Source organism: Apis laboriosa, unplaced genomic scaffold (assembly GCF_014066325.1).
Source record: "Apis laboriosa isolate Shangri-la unplaced genomic scaffold, ASM1406632v1 scaffold25_cov139, whole genome shotgun sequence".
NCBI classification, from domain to species: domain Eukaryota; kingdom Metazoa; phylum Arthropoda; class Insecta; order Hymenoptera; family Apidae; genus Apis; species Apis laboriosa.
In genome coordinates, this window is record NW_025222552.1 from 1,368,463 (window position 1) to 1,394,059 (window position 25,597).

Sequence of the window (25,597 nt, forward strand, 5' to 3'; positions counted from 1 at the left end):
ATTATTTAATTTATAATATTTTGAAATTTATTCAAAATCACTAAAAAACATTCCATTTTGTCATGAAAAATAACACATAACAATATAATAATTATATATATATTTATTTTATATATATTAATTTATTATATATATATATATTAATTTATGTATTATTATTATTAAATAGTAATAAATAAGATATTACAAAAAAAATCTAAATTAAAATATTAAATTATTTAATTTTATATATAATTTCGAAATAAAAGTTTATAAATAAAATTGATTTAAAAATAAACAATTGGTACAGCAATAATTGATATTTGTAATATCACTTTGATATTTATATATTTTTGCAATATAATATTGATTTTGAATTCTTGGTATTAATAATTCGTCAACTAATATTTAAAATCAGAATACCTATCAAATGATTTAATTTGTTTATATTCTGTAACTCATTTTATTGAATAAATATTAATATAGTTTTTTCTAGTGATTATTATTTTTATAACATATCAACACTGAATTTATGAAAAAGAATTCGTTCCTGCTTCATTTTGAAGGAACTTTTTTATTATGCGTTAAAGTATAAAGATTATCTTTGTTTTGGTGATTTTATATATAGATTTCGTCAATATATAATACGAAATAAATTGACGGAAATATATATTTCATGTATGAAATGATACTGTCATTATATTGTTTAATGAGGTTACGTCAGTATAAATGACAATATATTAGTTAAATATAAAGTCAACCTAAAAGTCATGTAAAAGAAATGTTCAAAAAGATTGGAATTGAAACATTTTGTTAATTTCAATTGTGATACATTACAATATAAATACTTTGTGAGAATTTAATGAATGAAGGCAAAACGAGATATTTTGCGGGGGGTCTTTACTGGGGTTATTGTTACCCAGGTAGACCAAAAATCCGCTTTAATAGTAAGGTAAAGAATTTTTCTAATATATTTTATTTTTTTTATCATAGCAATATTACTATTATTATATAATATATTATTATATATTATTATATATGTAAATTTATACTTTCAATAACAATTATATTATACATTATATGTTATATAGTCAATACAATTTTTTATCAATATTATCATTTTTTATAATTTTTATACATGTGTTATTGTTATTTTTGTACATTATTTATAATTTTTATAAATGTTTCAAATATTTTAAAATTTTTAATAAGTTATATTATAAGTTTATAATAATATAATTAATAAATTTATATATTAAAAATATATAAATATTTATAATATATTTATTTTATTGGCACATAAAATTAATTGTATCATTTTGTTGACTTATAATTATTTAGCTTTCAATCAAGACTGCCAATGTAAGACTGAATTACTAATGTATGGAATAATTGTCTTTAACATTAAATACGGACAGCATCAATGGGAAACTGTTTCTCGTGTTTTAAGGTGTCTCTTCCACCAGCCACTGCCACTAGATCTTCATCATTTGATTATAAGGACGGTATGATTTTATTGATTATTATTTATTTTTTTATTTTACATAATTGTGTTATTTCTTATTATTTTACTTAATATCTAATTATTTAATATCTATTAATTATAATTATATAAAGTTATTAATAAAGTTTATTAATAATCTTTTTTGAAATGTGTGCACACATATCAATATTTATCAATATTATGGATATTTTATATTATTGATACATATAGAAATGATTTTTTTATTTTTAGTATTTTTTATTATATACAATTAATAAAAGTTAATAAAATTTTATCAATTTTATTGTTATTTGTATTTGCTTGTTATTAATGCTTAACTTATTATATGTTATTATTAAATATATATTTTTCATAAATGTATATATATTTAATTATATATATATATTTAATTATATATTTAATTTTATATATATATATATACACATAATTTTAGAAACAATGGAACTGAGAGGTTCATTCTTAAATTCTTGCCAACAAACTGGGTCTTTAGTGCCTGAAACACATATAAATGGAAACAAAAAATCAATAACTACACTATCAACATTCAACAATGTAGGATCTGATAATTGTGGATCTATGCCTACTACAATACAAAATAATTTGCGTTCATCAAGAGGGTTTTATGCACGATTATCACCATTGGGTAAATCTGGAACATCATCTGGTCTTAATACAACTGAATCAAAACAGAAAGAACCATCAGAAAACAAGTTAAATACTTTATTTGATCACTATAAGGTAAAGTCTTTTTTTTAAATTTTTTCTTTTTTATTTTATTAAAATATAAATTTTTATAAAAATAAAAATTTTTTATTTGATTTATTAATCTATATCTGTATTGTATTACATCCATTTTTTCAAAGTATTTTCTCTAAATAAAAGAATTAGTATAAATTTTTATTAACTTAATTATATTAATCATATATGAATTATATATAACATATATAACATTAACACTTCAAAAAATGTTATAATTAACTTTTATTATTATATTTTATATTATATTTAATTTTTTATTTAAATGTAATTGGAATTTAATTCATATTTAAAAATAGTTTTTTTTTTTATTGATACCTATTATTATTTTTATTTATAGGATTCACATGAAGACGTAATTTTAGCTGATGGTATAGAAAGATTTTGTAATGATTTACAATTGTCACCAGATGAATTTAAAGTACTTGTTCTTGCTTGGAAATTGAATGCTAAACAGATGTGCCAATTTACACGTCAAGAATTTGTAACAGGTTTGAAAATGATGAAAGTAGACAGTATACGTGGTATACAAGCAAGATTACCTGAAATTGTTCAAGAATTAATTGTAAACAATGATTTATTTAAAGATCTCTATAGATTTACATTCCGATTCGGTTTAGATGTTAATTCTGGTCAGAGAATATTACCAGCTGATATGGCAATTGTTTTATGGAAACTTGTTTTTACAATACGTGAACCACCTCTTTTGTTAAAATGGCTTAAATTTCTTGAGTGTCATCATGTTCGAGGCATACCTAGAGATACATGGAATATGTTTTTAAATTTTGCTGAAAGTATTGGCAATGATCTTAGCATTTATGATGATGCAGAAGCATGGCCAAGTTTATTTGATGATTTTGTAGAATATGAAAATGATCAAATGAACCAAAATATCAGTAAAGATGATTTGAAGGATGCTTCTATTGATAATTAATAATAGGAAAAACTAATTGTAAACAAATATTCTCATTATATATTCAATCTCTGAACATAATTATTTAAAATTGTTTGACACTGAAATGAAAAAAATATTCATCTTATGATATTTTTTATTTATTTCTTTATTTTTTCGTTATGCACTATCTAATAAGAAAAATGATTAAATAAATTACCCTAATAAAATTATTGTTCAAAAAATTTTATTCAGGGATATATAAATTGATATATTTAATAAACATATTAGAAAACAATTTCTATAATGTAAATTTGCAATACATAATAGTATGAATCTATATAACTTTTTAAACATTCATATTTTTAAAATTTTTCAAGATATTGGTATATAGAGTATCCATTTCAATTTTCAAACTTAATTATCTCCCAAATTATTAGTTATTTTAAAAAATATTTGAAATAAAATAACATTGTTTTGAGGGAAACAATATTTATAGTTATAAATCTTCTTCGGGTAATTTGCTTCTGAAATTTTAAGATGGCTTTTATTTTTTTATGATATATAATTATTAATTCATTCAACATTTATTGATAATGATATACATCTATATAAAAAAGATTCTGTAAAAAAAAGTACTAACCATATGTATGAAACATAAATAAGAATATAAGAAAGATATAAAAAAAGCACAAACAAAAAGAAAAAAAAAATAAATATCACTTAAACGTTTCTTGTTTTTCATTAATATAATATATTAATATAATATATTTTTACAAAATTTAAGTTAAAATATCTTCTAAACTAATGATTTTTCGAAATATATGGATTAATACTTTTTTAAAGATAATTAATGAAATACATCAATTAAAATGCATTAAAAATTATATAATTTCATTTTAAAAAATAAAGATCAACTTGAAATTTCAAAAGCGTATTCATTTAAAAAAGAGATTGAGATAAAATATTTCTTTCAAAATAACATAAATTTCATCTTAAACATTTTTTGATATTTTTATAATTTGAGAGATAATGCATATGAAATGAGATACTAAAAAAAAAAAAAAATATATAAAAAAAGTAAAAGAAAAAGATTTTATATAAAAATAATAAATTAAAATAATTTAAAATTTATTTAATATCTCATTAATATACAATATATATGTCATAATTTTATTTAAAACTAATATAAATATGCTACTGTAAAACAAATTTGGTTATTTGTAATCATGATTTATGATATTACTTTAAACACATGTATGATTTATTTAAATTATGTTCCTATTTATTTTTTAAATGTCAATAATTGAACTTTGACCATGATTGAAATCATCATCAAAACTATTAAATCTTATTTTAAATATAATTGATTATATATGTATATAGTGCCATGTCTTTCGAAAATATTAAAAAATTATAAAAATTAATGATAATATATCATTGAATAATTATATGAAATGTTAATATTTTTACAAAAATGTGCTATATATATTTACAATTTTGATCATCAAAAACAATTTTTAATATCATATAAATTTATTTTAAAAATTAATTTTAATAATATTTCTAAAATATTAAAAATATGTTTAAACCTATTTTATTTTTAATATTCCTTCTCTATTTATCAAAAGTACAAGATAAAATATAATAAATGCATAAAATAAAATATGATTTTAAAAATAATTTGCATAGAGGATCTTTTTATGTAATATAATATATTGGAAATAAATAAAGTCATCAGCAATATAATACGTTTTATTTAAGTAAAATAAAATAAAAATTCAATAACTTCATTGTGATTAATATATTGATGAATAGAAACTTTATTCTAAATTCAATGTATAGAAAATATATAATTATATATAATTAAAGTAATTAATTGTTTTCATATAGTTAGAATAAAAAAAATATTATCATTCAAAAGTTTATGTAATATATCTGTATAAAGTATACTAAAAGTTATAAATTATAATTTAAAAGAAATAAAAAATAGTAAATAATTTAATATAAAAATGAATATTGTATAGAATTATACTGTATGCTAAATTTATAAAAAAAATATATATATATAAAATTTTCTAACAATATTTATATTATGATAAAGATCCTCTGTCATTCAAAATATTATTCAAAATATTTTATAAAATCATAAAAATTATATAAGTAAACATATAATATAAGATGCATATATATTATTAATTTATTTTGGTGACTTAATATAGACTTATCTATATTTAAATTCAGATTTACTAAATAAATAGCTTTATAATACTTTTATAACTGAAACATGCTTATAAAAAAAATTTTTCAATTAGATTCTGAAAATTAATCTCCAAAAATATATGACATTATTTTTATTGTGATTTTTTATCAAATATAATAATATAAAAGCATTGTAGTTTAGAAGTATACATAATGATAATGCAATGAAATAAACAGTTAAATAGAATAAAGTAATAAAATTTGAATTATATAACAGATATATAATTTTATTAAATAAATAATAAATTGTAATAAAATTTGATTTTATAATGAAAATATAAATATATTCAAAGTAAAATACATCCAAAAAGTTTGAGCATTTAAAGAAGTGAAAAAGTATAAATTTTCATAATAATTTGTTTTAATAAGTTAAATGTTCATGATTTGATATCTATCAAAAATAATAATTTTATTATTAAATATAATTAATTTATTGATAAGAAATCAACAATATTATTATAAACTATATATGTACATATTATATTAATAATACAAAAATCAANTTTTGCACACATACACAAACACATACAGTTTTATAAATATTTTAACTAAAAAAATACATTCTTTTCTTGTTATTAGGTTTCATTAAAACTCATGATAAACATTGAATTTGTTTGATAAATATTTGTTTAAATATTTATACTAATATAAATTTTACGTTTGATTACAAAATAATATTTTAATATATAAAAATACAATATGTGAAAACAAAAATTTCAAAATCAATTGTTTTATATATAATCTGAAGTTAAAAATTAATAATTTAGTATATTTATAATAAAAGTTTCAATATTCAATTTTAATATTTTTTCAAAACTCTATATTGATTTATTGATATTATGATATTTTTTTATATATATAATAAATTGTAAATACTCTATCTTTCATAAATTAAATTTTTTTAGGAAATTTTTTTAGGAAATACAAATTTTCAAAAATATGAAAGTATTATATAATCAAAATTTTGCAAATATGTAAAATTCTAAAAAATATATTTTACATTTTTACGTATTAAATAATTAATTTAAAGAAAAAATTATTTATAATTTTTATAATTTTTATTCATTTTATACTCATTGTACAATATATTAATATCTACAAATTAAAATTCAAATTAATTCATATTGCAAATATATAATTAATTAATATATATTAATATATTACATACACTTTTTATTTATTTATATTAATATATAATATACACTTAATATATTTTTTATAATTAACTTAGAATTAAAAAAAAATTTAAAACATTAATGTGTGAATTAAAATATAAAGATTATTTGTAATGTAGTTATGCAGTAATATCTCATAAAATGAATACATGCATGTATATACATAAAAATAATTATGCATTGTATATTTTTGGAGCTTATGACAATCTTATAAAAAATATGAAATAATATTAATCATTACAAATAAAATTAATTTTTTAAACAATTTATAAAAAATTATAAATTTTCCCTATTTAAATATAAATATTATATGTGTGTTCTATGTATTTTTAATCAAAAATATTTTTCAATAAAATTCTCATATTTGTATTAACATTTATTTTTTTTTTTTTTTAAATAATTTGTACATTAAATATGTTAATATAGAATTCGTGAATCATCTTCACATTATTGTGTATAATTTTAGTTAAATATAATATCCCTAGATTGTTAGTAATATACTTAGTATTCGATTGTAATGATATTATATGTACAATATAGTACAAAAATACTAAAAATATATAAGAAATATAATTTATTTATTTCAATTTATTAAATATAATGTATAATAAATTTATCATTTCATAATATTTTTTCTATTTCTTGAAAAAAGTAAACATGATAAATTATTTTGAAAATAGAAAGTAATATATACATGTATTGATTGTGCCATCTATAAACTTACTGTATCATTGCTATTATAGACGATTGAATTATTCACTTGGTGTTTTTCGGTTGTACGATTACAGTGTTTTGTTCGGAATGTCTTGCTTTTATTATAGTTAATATGTGTATGTGTGTACAGGTTAGATATTTGATGATTTCGGGATACATATAAAAATCATTTTCAAAAATTGATTATTCCGCGCAACATGCTAGAAGTTGGGAATCGTATTTGTATGTACTGGATGAAAATACGTTTATCATTTCCATTATTTGAATTTATTCATTTTGTAGTGAGTATTTGTAGTGAATAAATAATTTCATTTGTATTCTAATTTAAATTTATTCTTTATTATTGATTCTTAACCTTACTAATATTTTTAATGCATTTTTTGCAATGTTGGATATTTTATTATTTTCATATTTATTAATCTATTATAAGTTAAAAAATATTATTTATTTGTTTTTTAATGTTTTATATCTTATATATTTGCACGTATATGTGTATATATATGATATATATATATATATTCTTATATATTATTCTTATATATCTATATATACATACGCGAAATATTCTTATGCTGTGTATACGCGTGTGTATACAGTAAAATGATATTATATCAGAAAATATTTATTTAATAATATTTATTTAATAGTTATGTATGTCAAATATGATATATTAAAAATATCTAAGTCTTTTATTATTAATTTATATTCATACATTATTGTACTTTTAATTAGTTTCTAATGTATATTTCAATATAAATATAAAATTTATTAAATAAATTGCCTTCAAGATATATCATTTTACTTTCATTAGTACATATATACATACATGAAAATAATGACAATTATTAAATATAACAAACTATATAAATTTATTAATGTTAATATTTAAATGTCATAATAAATATTTTATCAGTTTATGTAATATTTATTTATTTATATAATATATATATATAATATATTTCATATATAATAATATATAATATAATTTGTTATATGTATTATACTATTATATTTACGTAAAATAATTATATTATATAATTACATTAGAAAAAAAGATTATATATAAATTGTATAAATGTTGTATAATATAAAATAATATTATGTACATGGATTTTAATATATAAATGTATATAAAAATTATGTTATAAAATTATAAAATGTTAATCTTTTATAAATTTAGAAAAAAAAGAAAGGATAAAGAAATATTGATATATTATAACTTTTTATTTTAAAATGAAATATAATTTGTTATAATTATATTTAATAAATGTTATAATTTATTATATATCATATATCATATATCATAATTATAACAAATATATTTTTATTTATGCATAGAATAATTAAATACATTTAATTATATCAATATATTCATTTTAATATTATATATATAACAAAAAGGAAATTTTGTAAAAAAAAAAGTTAATTATTTTATTTTAATTTAATTTTATAATTTATATAGTTTATATCATTTTTGATATTTTATAAAAAATATAAAGAAAAGAAAGAAGTTTCGTAAAGAAATTTTATTAACATGCAAATGAAATCTTTTTCTTATATGTATTTTAATTTAAAATTAGTATTATGTATATATTATACATAAAGTTATACATAAAAGTTATAAGTATTTAAATTTGATTCATTTATTTATCAAATAATTTTTTTTATTTACATTAATTTATTTAATAAGGCACATAAAAAGATAGAAAAATAAAATTATTCAAAATGAAAATTTTTTTAAAAATATTGATGTATGGTATTAGAATGAAAATAATAATATGCATTTAAATTTTATATATTTTTTAAATATATATAAAATATTTTAAAACAAGAATTAAATAATCATTTAAATCTTAATCATTTAAAATAAAAAACATAATTTAGTTTTAAATTAATTTTATATAATTCTAATAATAAATTTTGATTTTTATTATATGTATATAAAAAATAATACTTATATTTAAATAAAATTTCTTCTTAAATATACATAAAAATTAATAATCAATTTATAATCAATTAAAATTTAATTATCATTATCATTATATCATATCAATTTGTTATAAATTTATTTATTTATATATATTATAATCATATATAATATTATGATATATCATATATATTAATTTATGTAAATTTATAAAACGAAAAACTAAACTAAAAGTAATAAATAAAATAAAAATAGATAAAAAATAGAAATATATATTATATATATGTAAGATACTTTTTCTGTGAAAAATTTAAAGAAATATATTTACAAATTATTTATAATATTATTTACAAATATAAAAAAATAATACAAAACTTTTACAAATAATATAAATTAAAAAATATGATTTATATTTTATAATAAAATGCAATAAAATAATTATTATTATATTTCAAAATCTTAAATAGATTTCTGAAAATTTTTATTCTATTTGAAATTCAAATTCTATGTATTTTAATTTAAATGTATTACATAATATTTGTAATATAATGTTAAAATTTGAATATTTATAAAAAAATATAATTATTTAATATTTTGTGAACAATGTACTTATTCTGAATTATATATTTTTTAAATAAGCATTTTATTTTTTATTATTCCTTTCTAGGATATATAAATAACAAAAATGTCTGTACACTATAAATTCAAATCTACGTTAGACTATGATACAGTATCCTTTGATGGATTACATATTTCTGTAGCGGATTTGAAGAAGGCTATTTTTCATCAAAAACGTATAGGAAAAAATACTGATTTTGATCTGCAAATAACAAATGCACAAACTAAGGAAGGCAAATATAAAATATTTTTATTTTTTTTATTCATTTGTTTATTAATAAATAATTTTAAATAATTGTTTCTATAATAATTATCAATTATAATATAGTAATTGCATAATATAAAAATATTCTTTCAGATTATACAGATGATAATGCATTAATTGCAAAAAATACTAGTCTTATTGTTGCTAGAGTTCCATTAACAGTTCAGCAAAAACGATCTTGGGACAGAAATGAAACTCCTTCTTTTAGTAATTTAAAAGATGAATCCAATTTAGGCAGAGCTGTAGATCTTACAAGACTTGATGGTTCAGAAGAAGATAAAATACGAGCAATGATGACTCAATCTACACAAGATTATGATCCCTCAAAGTAGGCTTTTTTGCAAGCAAAATTTTTATTATATTTTATTCTGCATATAATTTTATTTATTTATATCTTTATTTTCTATTTCAAATTATTTTTTTTATATTTGCATATTAAAACTATACATTTATTTCACTAATATTTATGCTTTATGATACATTTTTAGTTATATGAAAATACGTGGAGCCAATCAAACTGGTGATGTACCTGCAAATTATCGTTGTTATAAATGCCATCAACCTGGACATTGGATTAAAAATTGTCCACTTGGAACAAATCAAGAACCTATAGAAATTAAAAAAAGTACAGGTATTCCAAGAAGTTTTATGGTTCCAGTTGAGGGACCAAGAGTTCCTGGTGCTATGATGACGCCAACGGGTCAATATGCTGTACCAGCTATTGATCAGTACGTTTTTAATATATGATAAATAAAATAAATAAATATGTTATATATAAAAAATTTTATTTAATTTATTCTTATATTTTAGTCAAGCTTATAAAGAAGGTAAAAAAGAACGTCCACCATTTTCGCAAGATCCAGAGCCTGCTATAGAAAAACCAGAAATTCCAGAGGATTTGTTATGCAATATTTGCAAAGATCTTTTAACAGATGCAGTAATGATACCATGTTGTGGAAATTCATTTTGCGATGAATGTAAATTTTTTTTTTATATAACTTTTTATAATTTTTATATTTATTTGTAATTTAGAATTTATTATTAATTTTACATTTTTATTATATATATATATTATATAGGTATTCGGACATTTTTATTAGAATCAGAAGAACATGAATGTCCAGATTGTAATGAGAAAGATGTTTCACCAGAAACGCTTATTCCAAATCGTTTTTTACGAAATGCTGTAATGAATTTTAAAAATGAGACTGGATATGCTAAAAGGCAAACATATAGACAATCTTCACAAACAAATAGACAGCCTACAGTACAATTAGAACAACAAAAGACTGATCAAGCAACAAGTCAGATATCAAATCAAAATAAATCTGTCCAGCCTTCAAATGCAAATAATGTGTCTTCACAGGAATATACAGAATCACAAACGGCAAATTTTGATTCTATTCAACAGCAATTTTCAACTAGAACTGTACAACCACAAACGAGTAAGTATCTTTATGTATTTATAAATATATATTTATATACAAAATGTTCCAAAAATGTTGGAAGATCCATAAATTGGAGATTATGATATAATATAAATATATAATTTTAAACATTTTCCTTTGTAAAAACTTTCACTGACTTTGTTATTAATAAAAAATACTGGCCAATCATGGAGTACATAGTCTATCGAACTATGACAATAGTATAGCTATATGTCAGCAATTAATCACAAATCTAAGCAATATATATCGAAAAAAATGTGTTGAAATTATAGTTTTTTTCGTGATATAATTCGATATAATTCGATATAATTTTTTATCGATAAAATATCCATATTCATGTATTATATTTTATATTCAACATATTTTCTACGATATATATTGCTTAGATTTGTTTGTGCTCAATGCGTAGCTAACATTATTATCGTTGCTTGATTAGATTAAACGCGTTCTATAATTAACCAGTTTTTTGTTAATAATTTGTTAACAAAACCATAACAAAAATTTTTGTAAAGAAAAATGTTGCTTGAAATTATCTTAAGAATCTGCAGTTTATGGATGTTACAACATTTTTGGGATATCCTATATAAGAAGAATAAATCTTTAATGAATTATTTAATGTTAATACAGATTTTTTTTGTATAATTTAATATAACTAAAACTTTTTATGTAAAACTTTTTATGTAATTTAAATTAATTAATAAATATATATGATATTAATATATTATATATATTCATAAGACACTTTTAGAAAGTCAATTCTAAAAACTAAAATAAATTCATATAAAAATTCTTTAAAACTTATTTATAGTTATAAATAATTAAAATTTGTATTAGTTGAAGCAAGAAAATGGCTTAGAATGAGAGTTCTATTTTTATTACTATTGTCTTTCTGTCATCGTTTTTTTTTATTTAATGCGAATTTAAACTGTATATACTTTATAATCTAATAGATAAACTTGAATTGATATTTATTTGATTTCTAGAATTAATCTAAAAATAGAACTCCAGAATTGGGCATTAAAAAAATTACTGTTGAAAAAATAATTAAAAATTTCGAATAAAGTTACTTTAAGAAATTACTTATTAAAATGCTTAAATAACATTTATTCAAATATTTCAAATTTATTCAAATACATAAATAATTATTATAGTTAATCTGCTTTTTATATAACTTCCATTTTAGTTATTTTCAATTATTATTATGTTTTGAACAATAAACTATTGAAATAACTTAGGGAACTTTATTTGTAACTTTATTTGTAACTTCATCTATTAAATTTTGCCCATCATTAGTTAACCCTTTTAAAAATGTTGTACAAATATATTAATATCCTGTATAAATATATATACTTTTTATATTTTTATAAAATGAAAAATAATTTAAAGTTATCATCCTAATAAATTTTTATTTAAAATTATTTAATAATAATATAATAATAGTTTTTAAATAGCTTTTTTAATAATTTTTAATTACGCATTTTTTTTAGAAAATTAAATTTTTTTTTTATGTTATAAGATTATATCAAAAAAGTAGAAACTATTTATTTGATTTCTATTATATATAATAGAAAAATTTATATAAATTAATTTAAATTTAATATCAAATAATGCAATATATAATAATAGATATAATATAAGAGTTAAATTCCAGACATGAAAATTATAAAAATCATGTTATACAAAATTTAAATTATTTACACAAAGTGAATTTACAAAAACATTAATTAAAAATGTTATACAATAATTAACAATTGTACAAAAATGAATTAAATGGATATATGAAAATATAAATGATTATAATTCAATTAAATATATAAAATATTTTATTATATTATATATATTATTGTGAAATGTTAAATGTCTAAATTTGTATCAAAAAAGCCAATTTATAACTATATATATATATCTGAATCTCTTTTTTTTATTATTATTAAAAAAAGACATATAATAATTATATTATAATTTAATTTGCAATAAAATATAAAATTTATATTAAATAAACTATATAAAATGCAATTTAAAATATAAAAATGTATATGATAAAAATAAAGATAAATGTAATAAATACATAAAAAAAATTAATATTGAGAAAAAGAAAATTTTTTTTTTAATTATTTGAAATGTGTCTAAAATATAAAAACCATAAATATAAATAAAATGTGTTAAAAAATATAATTATAAACAAAACATATATGTTAAAAAATTGTGTAATTATTAATCATATAAAAAAATATTGAATAAAAAGAAACTCAATTAATATACTTAATTATATATTATATTATATTATATTATATTATATTATATTATATTATATTATATTATATTATATTATATTATATTATATATATGTATATATATATATTTGTTCAGTTAAAATAGGAAAAATCATTTTTAATATAATTTTTTTACTAACAAAATTAATATTATGTAAGAATATTGTTAAAAAGAAATTAGACTTTTATATTTTTTATTATCATAAAATTAAATTTTAATTGTTTCGTATTATTCGTATTAACATATAATATTGCAAGAGATATATTTCACTGATTTAATCAATTAATGTAGGTTATATTTAACCTAAAACATAATGATATTTTACGTTTTAAATTTAACTATAATTACTACAAACTATTATTGTCTCATTATTTAACGATATGAAATGCAAGAAAATACAAATCGTTTTATTATTAAATATTATTTTTAATAGCTCTTCCAGAAACAACATCAGAATCTGATTTGCAAAGTGATTCTGTAACAAAGTTAACAACAGACGAGGAAACTGAAGTTCCACCACCTCCAGGAACTGAACCATTGCTTCCAATACCTGCAATTGGTAGTTCACCAGAAAGAGATAGAGAAAGAAGTGATCCTCCAAGTCGTGAAAAGAAAGAATGTGAAAATGAATATCTAGGAGAAAGACAATCAAGAGAACGTAGACGAAGTTTCAGTAGAGATGGATATCGTGATAGGTAAAAATGTTTAAAATAAGAAAACAAAATTATATAATTAAAAATAATATTTAATTATGTAATTAAATAATATATAATTTTACTTTTATTTGTTTAATGATTATTGTTTAGAAGTGGAGAACGTGGTCGCAGAATAGAAAATCTACGGCCAGTAAATAGAAGACGTTCTTTATCTCCTAGACATTCACAACATAGTGACTATAGTTCTCAAGGAGCACCTTTACAACATTTAATGAATCCACCTCCATCAAAAAATTATCAAGGATTATCATCTGATGATGGACATTATCCATCCAATATACATTATGATAATACCATACGTAGATCAACTGAAGATCGTCCAGGCACTCCAACTGTGAGTTTGATATATTTTATTCTTGGAATAAAAAATATATTGTTCATAATTTTATTACATAAATATTATATAATATTATTTGTATATATATAATATATATATATATCACTATTTCAGGTTGATGAACCACATTTACATGTGTCTTCTTCTGGTAACCAACCACCTTTATTACCTTTTCCACCAGGAGAAGATCGTATTCCTCAACCAAGTTATAATCAGCCTCCACCTAATGTACCTCCACATAATCCACCTTTATTACCAGATCCATATATGAATCATCGAATACCTATGTATCCTCATCAGCAAGGCTCTCATTATGGGCCTCCACGATATGAAAGACCTCCTTATCAACAACAAGGATATAGACCATCACAACCACCTCGAAATTATAATGGACCACCAAGACCAATTAGGGGATTACATCATCGTAAGTAATATTTCAAGTTTAATTTATAATTTTATTATTAGTTTATTATATTTTATTATAGTTTATATTTTATTATAGTTTAATTATTAGTTATATATAATTTAATTATTAATAATATATTGTTAATATATTAATATAATGATATTTTTTAAATACATTGTATAATTAAATTCATTTTATTTTATTATTTATTTTAAAACAAAAAAAGTTAACATTAAATAAAAAATTAATTTCAATATATGAAATTCTAAAATTTATAAGAATTTATATATTATTTTATGTTAATTTCTTTTTTATATCTATTCTTTTTAAGTCATGTATTTTTTTTATTTTTTGTAATTATTACAGTCAAAAAATTATTTTATATTTGCTTTCAGATAATTTTTTTTCTAATTTAAAAATATTTTACTTAGAAATATTTTATTTTAGTTAGTTATAGAGGATTGCAACCACCACCACCAGGATTAAGTAGAAATATTCATAATGGTAATCCACCTGGGTAAGTTGATATATTTTGATAAAAATAAATATATAATATAAAAAAATGATATCTGTTAATTTCTTAAAGAATTTTAATCTATATTATACAATTAATATTATTTTTTAGTATAATTGATGATCCATTAGAAGCTTTCGAACGAATGCTTAGAGAAAAGGATGAACGAGATAGAAGACTTGGAAAGCATAGAAGAAGAAGTAGAACACGATCAAGATCTCGCAGTTATACTAGATCTAGATCACGTTCATTTGGTCGCAGATCACCATTTCCACCTCGTTTGAGTAGATCTAGAAGTCCTCCTTCAAAACGAAGATCTTCAAGATCACCTTTACTTCTTAGAGCACGAAGCCGTACTCCAAAACGTAGATCAAGAAGTGGGAGTTTCTCAATTAGTAGGTAAGATTAAATTTTCAATCTTATTTTTCTTTTTATAATATTTAAAGTTTCTGAAATAAAATATTTTATATTACTTATAGATCTAGATCATATTCACGAAGCCAGTCTCCTAGATTATCTTTGTCACGTGATAGAGATAGAGAAAGGGATAGAGAGAGAGATCGTGAACGTGATCGTGACCGTGATCGTGATCGTGACCGAGACCGAGACCGAGACCGAGACCGAGACCGAGACCGAGACCGAGACCGAGACCGAGATCGAGACCGAGACCGAGACCGAGACCGCGATCGCGATCGTGATCGTGATCGTGAACGTGATCGCGAACGTGATCGCGAACGTGAACGTGAACGTGACAGAGACAGAGACAGAGAATTACTTCCTAGATATCGATCACCGGCCAGATCACCTCCAAGGTACAATTACATATAACTTTTATGAAAATGTTCATTAGTTATAATTAACTTATAATTAAAGAGTTATAATTGACTTATAATTATGGATAATGTTTTTAGATTTCAAAGAGAGAGGGATCGTGATAGAGATCGGCCAAGATCACGTGAACCTAGAGAAGGGTATAATAGTTATTACAATGATTCACCAGCACATGATTATCAATTCAGAGATCGAGAAAGAGATTTACCCTCTCGAGATAGACCAATTCCGAGATATCCAGTAAGAAACCAAGCAGCTCAGCATAATATACCACCTTTGCTGCCGCATCTAGTCACTGGAAGTCATCCTCCACCTCTTATGTCATTGGGACCTCCACCTACGGACAGGAAAGACTATTATGATTCCTACAACAGGTATTTCCGCCTCAATAGTACTTTAATTCATGTACACGCTAAGCAGACAGTCTACCGTGCCTTATGCTGCTGTCCTGGTTAAGACTGCTCCGGAATTATGGTGAATGTAACGAGAGCGAAATAATCAATTTTATGATACTTTAAAGATAATGTATACAAATACGTTTTTTAAAAGCATATTTATATTTATGTATATGTATATTTATACATATACATTTATTAAATGCGCGCGTGCGCATGCATACATGCATATATACGTAAACAAGAATAGTTGTATAAATTGATAAATCATACATATAATTAATTTTAGTAATTTTAATAATAATTAAGAAATATATTACATAATATATAAGGAAATTAAAGAGATTATATCAAGCTATTTTTACTAATAAAAAATATTTTTTGAATAATAATAATTGGAAAAAATTTATTCAACTATTCAAATAATATTATATTTTTGTTGTCACAAGAGTGATATGTTCATAGTAGTGTGTTGTGAGATTTCCAAGTATGAATCGATATACAAATCGATATAAAACTGATTATATTAAATTGTAAAAAGTTCTTAATTTTCTACGTAAATGTGTCTGATTGAAAAATATTTTGTTTCATTCACCTGCATTTCAAGTAACTATATTATTCATTAATAATAATAATGATTATTCCAGAATAGGAATAATATTTTATTACATTTGTAGACATCAAGAAAACATTATGATGAAATGATAAAAATAATTGTTAATTTTAAAATAAATTATTAAGTTGTAAATAATATAACGATTGCTTTGTACATATTGTTGATTTAAAAAAGCAGTCATTATTTTATTTATGGCGAAGTCTATAAAATCATTAATAATTTTGTTTCATAAGCATTAAAAAAAATACATAAGTTAGTTATTAAGTCTTAAAACTATGACTTAAAAATTTAACGCGATTTAAACGAAATGTCGCAATAAAAAATGCATGTTATTGCTTTTCTAAATATTGATTTGATTTATATAGGTGATATAAAATATTAGAAAAGTGTGTAAATGAATGTGTGTGACATACACACACGTACACGCAAACATGTGCGCGCACGTGTGTTTTCTGTTGTATTCTTTTGCTGTATTTTTATTAAAAAATACTGTATGTACTAAAAAGATTATTCAGAAGATTATTCAAATATTTAAATAATTAAACTAAAAATATTATATATATAATAATTCTTTTGAATAATTGCATAATAACTCCATAAAGTAAAATTCAAATATAATAATCTTGATTATCCAAAATAAATTTAAAAAATGAATGAATAAATATAATAAAAATTTATTAAATAAAAAAATTTATTTAATAGAGAAATTGTGTAATATTTTTTATTTTTAATATAATAATATCATAAAAATATCTTATTAATATTTATTCATAAAATCACGGATAATTGAGATTAAGATATATTAAAATTTATTAGAATATATTAGTTAATTTAATGCCTTATTAAATTATTTATAACTGATTTATAATATTCATTATAAATCATTATAACATTTATAATATTCTATTTAACAAGATATGAAGAGAATATATTATTATTTGTTTGAATTTTCATCAATACATAATTAATACAATTATTAGAATTCACAAAATGATGAACTCGAAAAAGAAAGATTGCATTATTATGAAATACAATAAATCTTTTAGCCATTTTTCAAAATTTAAAAAAAAAAAGCCAAAAAAAAATAAATATTGTCTTAAACAAATAAATTTTTCTTATGAATATATGAATTATTCTCTTTGTTTTATTTGATTATCATCCATTTAATAGATATATAAAATATGTTGGAAAATTCAAAAAAATATTGATGATTTTATTATATCGTTTTTTGTTAGGGATTTGAAAAGAAATTTTTTTTATATTCTGAAAAATGATTATTAATTAAAAATGATTAAAAACGAATTTATGGTAGCCGAAAATAGTGGCAAATATTTAAAAAAATATAAGTTGTATTATTTCTTTTTAAATAAATAATAACTTTATTTTAAAAAGGCATCAAATTAACTTATAATTCTAATATTTGAAAATCAATTTATTTTGTGATAAATTAATTTTTTCTTATATTAAAGTATGTTTTTATATTTTTAAAATATTGTATTTAATATGTCTATTCTATATTTTAAATGTTTCCATTAATTTAACAAATTTAATTTTTATATATATATATATATATATATATATATATATATATATCAATTGCTAAATTAAAAAACAAAAAACATTTTCAAAAATGAAGCAATTAACATGAAATAAATTTTGAAATAATATATAATTTTTTTATGCTCGTATAATTCAAAATTTTCATGTAAATTGGAAAACATTTAATTGAAAGGATCTAATATTAATGAAAATAAGTGTAAATAAGAAAATAATACTTATTTTCATTAGTTTTATTTTAAAATAATTCAAAAAATAATTGTATAAATATTATTTAAAAAAATTTATAATAATATAGTGCAATAAATTAAAAAATTATATATTTATATTTTATATATAAGATTATTAATTACAATAATATAATGTAGTAAATGAAATAAAGAAAATCTTATTATTAATGATCCTTTCTAATTTCATGTTCTTCAATAATAATTTTCTTTGTATTGTTAAATCATGCAATATTAATGTATCAGCTCACAAAATATGATTTAGAAAACTGATACTATACAAATTCAATATTTTATTATCTATGATAAGCAATAATTGAAATTTTCATTTATATAACTAAAAAATTAGTGTAAATAATCACTTAACTAATTAATCATATGTATACACATTCACACAATAGATTCCCTCTTAATCGAGCTTTATGAGATCAAATCTTGATCGATTATCCAACGATATTATTTATTTAGGTTGTAAATAAAATAAAAATATATATGTATATATATATGCATATATTTTTTATTTATATAAAATATTATAATAATTTATATAAAATATAATAATAATATAATATTAATATATATATATATATTTAAATATATATATATATATATATAAATAGTAATTGTTATAAAAAAAATCATTTTTTTTTTCGATTGATTAAAGTTGGATAAGAGGGATAATTTATCTTAATAATTCATTCATATTAATATTTATACTTTTATATTGAAAGTATAAAAATTTAAAATTATTTTAATATTGTAATCAGCGTTCGTAAGTACTATATTGAATTTAAAATATTAAAATTATTCATTTATTAAAGAATGAATTTATTAAACTATATTATGTTGATAATAATGGAATGAGTGCGAATAGACATTAATGTCTCGCATTATTAGGCTATTTGAATTATGTTTTATAGAATTATTTTTTTTTATATTCATACGAATTTATAATATTAGTAAATTTTTATAAACGGGAAATTTATTTGAATTTTTTTACAACTGTTACTTTTATATGCATTAAGCATATTGTTGAAAATTTTAAAATTTTATTATTTTTTCATGCTGAAATAAGTTCATAATATACAAGTTAATTATTGTTAAGCTAACAATAATAACATAACAATAATATAATAGCTTTGTTTTTTATTATAGAAAGATAAATATTTTTAACTCTGTAATTTTTAATTATATTTTCTTTTAAGATCGTTATAATAATATTATTTGCAAAGAAAATGTAATGATATACGCGAAGTAAGGAAATATTTTTATAAAAATAACACAAAATTTATATTAATTTCCTTTTTTGTAATTAGTTATTATTATTATTATTGAATGATTGATTTTGTAATTTGCATGCATATAAGATATTATTTGTATGTACATAATGACATTAAGTTATGAAATATACAAATAACCAAAAAGTGAAAGAAGAAGAGAGAAACAAGGAAAAAAGCAAGGACCAATTTGGAGATTGTGGAAGCTACCCAGCTGATTGACAGACTGCATGGTTTCTGAATCAGGTGAATTCAGGGCCAAATCAACATTTGTAACATAAGAAAAAAATATTTCCTTTTATTTATTTTCAGTGCTATACTTATAAAATATTCTTAAGAAATTATCAAAAATTAAAAATATATTGTATAATATATTTATCAATATAACAATATTTATATTGTATATGGTACTATTGGTGAGTAAAATATGCAATATAATGGTTCAATGAATAAAGTCATTATACAATTTTTATGTTCATAATATATTTAAAGTTATAAATGTTGATTTATTTATTTTTCGTTTTTATGACATATTAGACAATAATTTGATAATAGGTAATTTTATTCTTTTATCTTTTCAGCTTTACTATAAAGATTTTAATTTTTTATAGCACTTTCATAGTAAGCAAAAGAAACGGTAAAATCAATTTTTTTTTTAAATAAATAATACTTAGATGAAATATTGAATTGTAACTTTTTGCTCTAGAATTAATGAACATATATATAATTAAACAAAATAACATACTTTATAAAATGTATTTATGTCAAAAAATATGAATAAAAATTGTAAACTTCATAAAATGAACCTAAATTTATAGGATATAAATAATTGTATAACATTTTTTTGTTCCATTTTAAATTTTAATAATTTATAAATTAAAAAATTCATATAGAATTGATTTTTTATAAATTAAATGTAATGCATAATTTAAATTTCGGAAAATTTTAATAAAAATATAAATATCTTCTGTGAATTTTTTGTCAGCAGATATCCTGGACCATCTAGCCAACGTTTTGGTAGTCCTTTACGAGATGTGCCTCACAAAAGATTTGATGATGTTGCACCTCCTGGAACAGAGGGCTACTATGATCTTTCACCACCAGGTGTAGAACTTTCTGAAAGATCTTTACGTGACGATCGTGATCGACGTTTATTAAGAGATCAAGAAGATCGTGAGCATTCTCTTAAAGATCATGATAATGAAGATCGAGATAGATTATCTTTGAGAGAAGACAGGTATAAATCTAATTTAAATATTTAGATAATAATAAATTTTTATTAAATAATAAATAAAAATATAAAAAATTAAAAATTCTTGTTTTTTTTTTCAGAGGACGTGAACGAGATGATCGTTTACGTGAAAGAGATGACAGAGATAGAAGAATTTTAAATAGAGATCGCGAAGATCGTGAAAGACAAGGAATACCTAGAGATCACGATGATAGAATACGAGAAAAAGATGATCGTGATAGAAGAGAAAAAGAAAAAGAACGAGATGATAGACATACTAGAGATCGTCGAGAAGACGATAGACATTTAGACAAAAAAGATTATGATAAAGATCGGTATGTATATTTCATTTAGTTATTTGTTTGATATATTATGAAAATATAATCTATACATTATTTTAATATGTATACATTATTTTAATATATATATCTATACATTATATTATTTAATATATTATTTATTTTCACATAATAAAAAAAAAATTAATTATATTTATAAATAGTAATCGAACTAGTTTAATTTTATTATAAAATCAAAACCGTAAAATCTATAACATTAACATTATTTTAGTTATAGAGAAGAAAGAGATCGACACAAACAAGATGATAAAAATCGTTCTCGTGAAAAAGATAGACGTGAACGAGATTATGAATCTGAAAAAGATAGAGATCGACATGAACGTTATGAAAGACGTTCCATGGAACGAAAAAAGAATAGAAAAAGTCCGACACCTTATTCACAGAAATCTAGGATAGATATGAAAGATATATCACCTGAACGTACAAAGAAAAAAGAAAAAGATCATGAAGAAAAGAATGAAGAAAAGAAAAAAGAGAAAAAAATTAAAGAAAAGAAAAAGAAAAAAGATGATGAAAAAGAAAAGAAAAAGAAAAAGAAAAAAGAAAAGAAATCAGGACAAAAAGAAATTGCAAAAGACGAGTGTATTAAATCAGCTGAACATGAAGAATTAATAATAGAAAATAAACAAGAGATCATATTACCTACAAAAACTGATGTAATAAAACCTGTTAATGAAGATGAAAATATCGATAGTAGAATAGTTTGTATTTCTACTGAAAATGCTATTGAAGAATCAATCAAAGAAGAATTTGAAGATAAATCTTTAGCCATGAATCCAGAGCCCCCAGAATTTCATGAAACCAGTCCAGAAAGAATCGATCACACTGAATTTGGAACAAATCCTCCTAATCCTAATTTTAAGCCAATTCCAGAATTAAAATCTGAAATCAAACCTATTGATAGTCTTTATAGTGGATTAGATGATGCAGAAATAAATACTGTAATAACAGAAAAATATTCTTTACTTTCAGAAAATGAAACAGAAGATAAAAGTACTTTATTAGAAGAAAAATCTCCGAAAAAAGATGAATTTTTAGCTCCAATGCCTGAACTTTCTAAATGGGAAAGAGATGAAACTACAGAAAAAACAGATGATGTATGTGAATCTCCTATAGAAAAAATACAAATAGATGAACCTAAATCTACAAAAGTAGTTACATCAGAAGTATTAAAAAGAGCAGAAAATGCTATTTTTCAAAAAGCCATTAATGCTATTAGACCTATTGAAATTAAAAAAATAAGTGAAAGTAGAAAAATACTATATCAGAATCCAGAGCCTAAAGTACTTGAAGTTGAACCTAATAGAGAACCAAGAAAAAGTGTGAACGTTACTATAAATGTAGGAAGAAATGAAAGAAATGTTGAAATTACAGAACCAGTAAAAAAAGCTAAATTAGATCGGACAAAATTCAAACCTGTACCAGAAACTTATTCACCTACAAGACTTTCTGCCAAAGAAAGATTAGGTGAAAAAGTGGATGAAAATAAAGAAAGAAAAATTAGTCCTATAAAAAGCTTTTTAGATAGACGTGAAACAAAGAGTGAAAATCAATCTAGAAGTCGATCTCCTAGAAATACGAGAGATAAAAGAATTTCTCCATTATTAGATAGACGAGTTGATTCATCTTTGTCTATACCAGGAAACGAACGTAAAGTATTTCTTGATGATAGAAAACGAGATAATAAAGATCGAGGTGATCGTTCAAAAGAAAGAAATGATTTTAGAAATGAACGACATGATATAAGATCTGAAAGAGATCTAAGAATTGATTCTAGAGGAGATTTTAGATCAACCCGTAACGATTCTAAAGGAGAAAGAATAGATAAAGATAGAGAAAAAGATAGAGATAAAGAAAGAAGAGGAAGAACACCATCTTGTACATTTAAAAGAAATGATATTTCAAAGATAGGTCTTTTGAAGAGTAGAGAAGAAGAAGATGATAGGCGTAGAGATAAAAAAACAAAAGAAGATAAAAAAAGAAAGAAAGAACATCGAAGTAGAAGTAAATCCAAAGAACATAAGAAACGAAAAGAAAAAAAACATAAAAAAGATAAAGATAAAAATTTAGAAAAAAAACAAAAGCACAAAGAAAATATTATTTTAAAAGACAAACCTGAAAATAATGAAACTAAAATAAATTATGAAAATCCTGAACCTCCTGTTACGGAACCTATAAAAAAACAAAGAAAGAATCCAAGACTTGTATCCGATCGTAAACGTAGTATGCTCGATGAAGCTAGTTTTGAACCTGATTATAGTGCTTCAGATTCAGAATCAGATGGTGAAGATGGCAAAGTAATTTCATTGCCTGCTAAGAAACTTAAACTTGATGAACCAGATATGGAAAAAGAAATGGACATTAAATCTCTTAAAAAACGATCAAAATCTACAAGTAGTGAAGATTCATCTAGTAGTTCAGATACTTCAACTTCTGATTCTGATAGTTCTGATGAATCACATAAGAAAAAAAAGAAGAAACATAAAAAACATAAGAAAAAGAAATCTATAAAAAAAGATAGTAGTTCTGATTCAGATTCATATTCAGATTCATCAGAAACAAGTACTGATGAAGAAAAGCATAAAAAGAAATCAAAAAAATCAAAAAGTAGAAACAAACAAACAAAAAAAAAGAAAAAATCAAAGCACAAATGACATCATTAGATGTCTTTAATATTTTAAATTCTGACAGTAATTTTTCTTTATGAATGCTTTTTAATGTAAGATCCTCTGCCAGAATTATTTACAATTATATACATAAAATTAAAATTGTTATCTGATATCTAAGAAATGATGTAGATGTTTTATTCTATATTTACAATATTATTCAGCGTTCAAAATTAATTTGAACATATTAAATTTGAACTAATTCATTACTTATTATTAATAGTTAATAATTTTTGAAGATTGAAAAATTTAATAAAATAAGGAATGGGTAACTAAGTATGACATTTAACTTGTATTTTTGAAAATTATTAAGGCCTTTACATGATTGTCTATATTCTAATTACACTTACTTTCAAATGCTGTAAGTAAATTCATTACAATAACTGATGTACATTATAGCATTCAGTAGATAATATCTTTAAGGAATTCAATACAATACTTTTAGAGAACAGCAATTATATTTAAGATCTCCAATATCTCAGCATTATATTGTACTTTCATAATCTAATGTCAATATGTAAAAGACGTCATGAAATAAAAAGACGAAATTCTTTTAATTCATTCTTGTTTTCGTTTTACAAAATATTGGAAATGATTTCATATAATAAAACTATACATATTCTATAAAATTTTTAAAAAGAAAATTCAAAT

General features: G+C 20.4%; 2 protein-coding genes across 4 annotated transcripts; both read left to right on the plus strand.

Annotated features, from left to right (window-relative positions):
* The first annotated feature begins 556 nt into the window (after positions 1 to 556).
* LOC122713610 (DCN1-like protein 3) lies at positions 557 to 3,284 on the plus strand. Of its 2 annotated transcripts, none has more exons than XM_043934214.1 (4): positions 557 to 931; positions 1,321 to 1,484; positions 1,917 to 2,221; positions 2,580 to 3,284. In XM_043934214.1, exons 2-4 carry the CDS (start codon positions 1,403 to 1,405, stop codon positions 3,171 to 3,173), a joined length of 981 nt encoding a protein of 326 aa, XP_043790149.1. In that variant the 5' UTR covers positions 557 to 931; positions 1,321 to 1,402; the 3' UTR covers positions 3,174 to 3,284. The 2 variants fall into 2 exon arrangements, with proteins under 2 accessions (XP_043790149.1, XP_043790148.1); XM_043934213.1 differs by having other exon boundaries at positions 1,430 to 1,484.
* Positions 3,285 to 7,203: 3,919 nt separating this feature from the next.
* LOC122713556 (E3 ubiquitin-protein ligase RBBP6) lies at positions 7,204 to 24,941 on the plus strand. 2 transcript variants are annotated; one of them, XM_043934125.1, is made up of 16 exons: positions 7,204 to 7,563; positions 9,877 to 10,060; positions 10,186 to 10,420; positions 10,581 to 10,820; positions 10,903 to 11,069; positions 11,172 to 11,537; positions 14,248 to 14,509; positions 14,621 to 14,864; positions 14,982 to 15,291; positions 15,721 to 15,790; positions 15,899 to 16,186; positions 16,267 to 16,599; positions 16,699 to 16,992; positions 21,676 to 21,927; positions 22,023 to 22,256; positions 22,492 to 24,941. In XM_043934125.1, exons 2-16 carry the CDS (start codon positions 9,895 to 9,897, stop codon positions 24,932 to 24,934), a joined length of 5,904 nt encoding a protein of 1,967 aa, XP_043790060.1. In that variant the 5' UTR covers positions 7,204 to 7,563; positions 9,877 to 9,894; the 3' UTR covers positions 24,935 to 24,941. The 2 variants fall into 2 exon arrangements, with proteins under 2 accessions (XP_043790060.1, XP_043790061.1); XM_043934126.1 differs by having other exon boundaries at positions 21,679 to 21,927.
* The last annotated feature ends 656 nt before the right edge of the window (positions 24,942 to 25,597 follow it).

Bases quoted from the DNA above. Each gene is read 5' to 3' on its own strand.
- LOC122713556 (XM_043934125.1), top strand. From the start codon at position 9,895: ATGTCTGTACACTATAAATTCAAATCTACGTTAGACTATGATACAGTA. The intron at 16,187-16,266 runs GTAAGATTAAAT...TATTACTTATAG, and splicing joins GGGAGTTTCTCAATTAGTAG to ATCTAGATCATATTCACGAA. The intron at 21,928-22,022 runs GTATAAATCTAA...TTTTTTTTTCAG, and splicing joins TTATCTTTGAGAGAAGACAG to AGGACGTGAACGAGATGATC.
- LOC122713610 (XM_043934213.1), top strand. From the start codon at position 842: ATGAATGAAGGCAAAACGAGATATTTTGCGGGGGGTCTTTACTGGGGT. The intron at 932-1,429 runs GTAAAGAATTTT...TCGTGTTTTAAG, and splicing joins AAATCCGCTTTAATAGTAAG to GTGTCTCTTCCACCAGCCAC. The intron at 1,485-1,916 runs GTATGATTTTAT...ACATAATTTTAG, and splicing joins ATCATTTGATTATAAGGACG to AAACAATGGAACTGAGAGGT.